Source organism: Peromyscus eremicus, chromosome 1 (assembly GCF_949786415.1).
Source record: "Peromyscus eremicus chromosome 1, PerEre_H2_v1, whole genome shotgun sequence".
Taxonomy (NCBI): Eukaryota; Metazoa; Chordata; class Mammalia; order Rodentia; family Cricetidae; genus Peromyscus; species Peromyscus eremicus.
Genome location: NC_081416.1, coordinates 59,238,256 through 59,242,907, shown reverse-complemented (window position 1 = coordinate 59,242,907; position 4,652 = coordinate 59,238,256). Strand labels below are relative to the sequence as shown.

At 61.7% G+C, this 4,652-nt stretch overlaps 1 protein-coding gene across 5 annotated transcripts; it reads right to left on the bottom strand.

The window, feature by feature from the left end:
* Positions 1-1,353: 1,353 nt before the first annotated feature.
* On the bottom strand, positions 1,354-4,105 carry Cdkn1c (cyclin dependent kinase inhibitor 1C). Of its 5 annotated transcripts, none has more exons than XM_059249614.1 (4): positions 3,901-4,105; positions 2,780-3,764; positions 2,132-2,270; positions 1,354-2,038 (listed from the first exon to the last, which is right to left on the bottom strand). In XM_059249614.1, exons 2-3 carry the CDS (start codon positions 3,753-3,755, stop codon positions 2,137-2,139), a joined length of 1,110 nt encoding a protein of 369 aa, XP_059105597.1. In that variant the 5' UTR covers positions 3,756-3,764; positions 3,901-4,105; the 3' UTR covers positions 1,354-2,038; positions 2,132-2,136. The 5 variants fall into 5 exon arrangements, with proteins under 5 accessions (XP_059105597.1, XP_059105590.1, XP_059105606.1 ...); XM_059249607.1 differs by having other exon boundaries at positions 1,354-2,043; positions 3,901-4,103; XM_059249623.1 differs by having other exon boundaries at positions 1,354-2,043; positions 2,816-3,764; positions 3,901-4,103.
* Positions 4,106-4,652: the final 547 nt, after the last annotated feature.

Below are 4,652 nucleotides of genomic sequence, written 5' to 3'. Positions count from 1 at the left end.
GTGGCGTTGGCCTCTGTGTTCTCACACAGCCCTGGATGCTTTTGAGGAAGCCCCCCACCAAGTGTCATAGAATGTGGGGTTGCAGGTGGGCCCTAGGGTTAGTGTTTGTGAGAATCATAGCAGGGAACTGAGGCCTAGCCAATCTGCACATGGAGGTCTCTCTGCACTGTGGGCACGCCACATAGTCATGCAGGTCCTTGAGTCCCCATGGCTACCTGCCAGGCCTCTGGACCAGTGCTCTCCTAATGGTGAGGACCTAACCCACACCTCTGCTGCCCAGCACCCCAAGTACCATGGCCACCCTCAAGCCATGGAGTAAAGGGCTGCTCTGGCACACAGGTAAATGCTGGGAGTTTCCCCTCCACCCATAGGAGCACCTAGGAGCCTGCAAGCAGCTTCCCTTGCTGGGATCTAATTCCTGAGTCACCAACAAGCTGAGGGGCTGCGGCAGTCAGCAGGGCCTACCCTCTCACTGAGGTCGGCCCTCTCATTGGGGTGGGCACATTTCTCAGAATCTGACCACAGCTAGACCTCTAAGGTACTCAGGAGAGGTTCTGTTAACGATACACCCCCACACATCTCTAAAATCTTGGTCAGGTCTTTACAGTCTGATACTGTCCACGAGTTCTCTCTCGGCCCAAGGAACTTCGCAAGGATTTCATGGGCTAATCTGTTTAATGTCACCTTTGCTTTTGAAATCCATCACTTTCATAGGTTTATAGACCAGGTATAAAGGCCCCTTCCCCCCCCCTTTTTTTTTTAACTAAAAGGGGGCTCTTTGGAACCAGTGGGCTGTTGGAAACAGGGTATGGGATGTAGGAGGCATAGCTCTGAATTCTTCCACAGAAGCTGGGTCAGGGCCCATCCCCACCCCACCCCACCTGCTCACAGGCCCCCCACCCTGTGTTCTCCTCTAGTGTTTGTTCCTCACCCCCCTCCCCGCTCCCTACCAAGCCATCACACTGCCTGCTCTTGGAGATGCTCAGCCTTATGGACCTAGGGACCGGGGAGCTTTCAGGGTTCCACTGTGTTCAGCACATGGAGAACTCCTACAGATACATGTGAGCTGTGTGTGTTGTACTAAGTCCTGCAAGTCTCCATCAGGGCCCGGCTGGAGTTAGGAGAAAAGCTGAGAGTCTGTTGTGGACAGACACTTGTTTCCCAAACCTCTGAGTAGCAGGTCAGTATGCCCGCTGAAAGCTGCCCCCCCCCACCTCCGTGTAAGCAGCCCACACCCTGTCAAGTGGTGAATATGCTTAGTTGACTCCCCTCTTCACCCCAGCCCCCACCCACCATGTTCAGTTGCCCCAGCTCTGGGACTACAAAGGTGTAAAAAGACAAACAGACGAAATATAATTTTTGTTGGGCCTCTTTATTTAGAACCTGGCAGACAAGGAGCCCTGGGCAGTTGGTATGGGCATCACAGGAACCATTTCGACAGTCTGGTCACCAAGTTTAAGAACAATCTAATAAAGCAGGGGGGAGACTGTAGGCTAACTGGAGATGAACGTGTGGGGGCTTTTAAACATCAACCATTTCCCTAGAGTCTAATATAAAAGTAGATTTACATTTGTGGGGTAATCTGAAGCTGGTGATTTCTAGTGCCTTTGGTAATAATCAATAACCCAGCAGTCGCGTGGCAGAGAGATCCACGCATGGATAAATACAAATATTAAGTTAGCATAATTTTTTTAACTTTTTGTACAAATATACATTTTTTTTCCTTTTCTCATCTTTTTCCTTCGTTCTACGTTTTCTAGTTTCTCTTTTTTTTTTTTTTTGCACTGAGAGCGAGTAGAGATTAGACATTTTACATAAATGATTTAAAGCTTTACACCTTGGGACCAGCGTACTCCTTGCACATGGTACAGAGTGTTCTCAATACATTGCACAGTTTTCAGATTTCCACAAAACCGTGGGCTGCTTTGCGCAGCCATCTCCGGTTCCTGCTACATGAACGAAAGGTCCCAGCGAAGCCCAGAGTTCTTCCACCGTCCGCTGCCCAGATGCCCAGCAAGTTCTCTCTGGCCGTTAGGCTCTAAACTGCGAGGAAAAGGACTCAGGTGAGCAGGCATGGCGGGAACCCCCCGGGGGCGGCCCCTCCGCGACCCCCGGGGGACACCAGACTCACCTAACTCATCGCAGACGCTTGCGCGGGGTCTGCTCCACCGCGCCCACCCCAGGAGCCACGTTAGGAGAGGGACACCCAGCAGGGACGTCGTTCGACGCCTTGTTCTCCTGCGAAGTTCTCTTGCGCTTGGCGAAGAAGTCTGCGGGCGACAGCGCACGCCGGTCAGGGCGGGGCCGGCCCAGAGACCCGCGAGGGGGCCCGCGGAGTGCGCAGGGCGCGGGGCCGGGGTGGGGGCGCCATCCCCGCCCGCGCCGAGGTCCGCGGCGGGTCAGCTTTGTTTACGTCGCCGCGCAATGTGCTGTGTAAGCATTTCCCCTTGTCCCGCGGCCAAGCCCCCCGGGGCTGCCGCCGCACTTAACCCCCTCCTCGCCGCACACACGGCGCCCTAAGGGCTCCCGCGGCCCCAGCCAAAGACCGCGATCCAAGTGGGTCGCGGCCAGGCTCACCCTCCCATTGCACGCTCGGGAGCCTTCGTGATGCACCCCCACCAGTAGGAGAGGGGTGCGGGCGCAACCGCGCCCTAAGCGCCGCGGGCCCTTTAATGCCACGGGAGGAGGCGGGGACCGGGCGAGGCCCCCGAGGGCGAGGGAGAGCCCGGCCGGCCGGACAAAGCGAGGCCGGGCCGGGGCGGGGCCGTGCGGGGCTCACCGGAGATGAGAGGCCCCGACAGCTTCTTGATCGCACCGTTCGCAGTGGCCGCAGCAGTCCCTGCCGCGGGACGTCCTGGAATCCCCGAGAGAGGCTGCTCCTTCAGCTCCCGGCCGCGCGGCTCCTGGTTCGCGTCCTGCTCCTCGACCGGCTCCGCGCCCTGCTCCTCGACCGGCTCCTCCTCGTCCTGCTCCTCGACCGGCTCCGCGCCCTGCTCCTCGACCGGCTCTTCGTCCTTCTCCTCGATTGGCTCCGCGACCTGCTCCTCGCCCTGCTCAGAGCCCGACTTAGCACCCGGCTCCTCGCCCTGCTCAGGGACCTGCTCAGCACCCGGCTCCTCTCCCTGCTCAGGGACCTGCTCAGAGACCTGCTCAGGGACCTGTTCCTCGCCGTCCTGGGGCGCCACGTCCGGGTTCGCGTCCGGGATCGGGTCCGGAGTCGGGTCCGAGGTCGCGTCCGGGGTCACGTCCGGAATCTGGTCTGAGGCTGGATCTGCGGCCGGGGCCGGGGTCGCGGGTGGGGTGGGCTCCGCGACCACGGCCGAGGCTGGGGCGCTGGGCGGCTGCTCAGGCTCCTCCTCTAGGCCGTCGGGGGCCTCGCCAGCCGGCGGCCCAGAACGCGGGATGACAGCCACGGCCACCGGGGGAGGCCGGGGCCCCAGCACCAGGCGACAGCGCCCCACCTGCACGGTCTCGCGGTAGAAGGCGGGCACAGACTCGCTGTCCACCTCCATCCACTGCAGACGACCAGGGCCTCGAAGGGGCACATCCTGCTGGAAGTTGAAGTCCCAGCGGTTCTGGTCCTCGGCATTCAGCTCCGCCAGGCGCATCCGCAGCTCGCGGCCCAGCTCCTCGTGGTCCACAGGCCCGAAGAGGCTGCGGCAGGCGCTGCTGCGCGCTATCGCTGGGAAGCTGTCGCTGGAAGCCAAGCGTTCCATCGCTGTTCTGCTGCGGAGGTACACGTCGGACATGCCCATGGTCGAAGGCTGTGCAAACGCGGGCGGCGAGAAAGAAGGGAGCGGGAGGAGAAGGAAGAGGGGAGAGGAGGAGGGCGGAGGCTGGGCTTGGGTGAGACCCCTTGCACAGCCCGCGTCCGCCTCTGCCTAGGGACGCGGCGGCTACCTGGCTGATTGGTGGCGGAAGGCTCCTAGGTCTCGATCGCTTGTCCTGTCCAGCTTGGACCGCGCCCCCTCGGAGCTTGACTGCCTGTTCGTTTGCTCTCAGTCGGGCCTATTCGGCACCCCTCGAGCACAGCGCACTCGGCCTGTGAAACGCCCAGCCCGCTGCGCCCCTTTATACGCGCTGGCCCCACCCCCGCGCGCGCGGGCCTCCTCACGATTAGCATAATGTAGTATTTTCAGTTTCAACAACACCGCGGCGATTGGCCGACGCACCCCGCCCCGCCCACAGAGGCCCGGCCCTCTAGAGTCGCTCATTGGCTGCGCGCACACACCCCCGGGGCCGGGCGGGGCCGGCGACGGGCGTGCGCTGATTGGCGGCCGCGCAGCGAGCGGGCTGCGCGGGACAGGGGGCGGGGCTCGAGTTAAAGAGCTCTGCGGGCGGTAACGTGACACCGCGACGCCCCTCCCCCTCGCCCCATTTCCCCCCCCCCGCCCCCCGCAGGCTCCTTTGTCTGCAGGCGGGGGCTTGCGCAGCCGCGACGCGCGCGCGCCCCCTCGGACCCTGGAGCTGGGCACAGCCCCTCGGCGATTCCGGCGTCGGTGCAGGTCCTTCGAACTCCACGGCCTGTGCTCTCACTAGGGCTGCGCCCGCCAGCTGATAGGGCTTTAACCCACCACTACTAGCTGGGTCCTGGCCCTAGCAGGACCATGGCTGGAGCCACTCTCTGCACCCAGGCCTGTGTCCCTGCCTTC

Bases quoted from the DNA above. Each gene is read 5' to 3' on its own strand.
- Cdkn1c (XM_059249614.1), bottom strand. From the start codon at position 3,755: ATGGGCATGTCCGACGTGTACCTCCGCAGCAGAACAGCGATGGAACGC. The intron at 2,271-2,779 runs GTGAGCCCCGCA...TGTCGCCCGCAG, and splicing joins GTCGGGGCCTCTCATCTCCG to ACTTCTTCGCCAAGCGCAAG.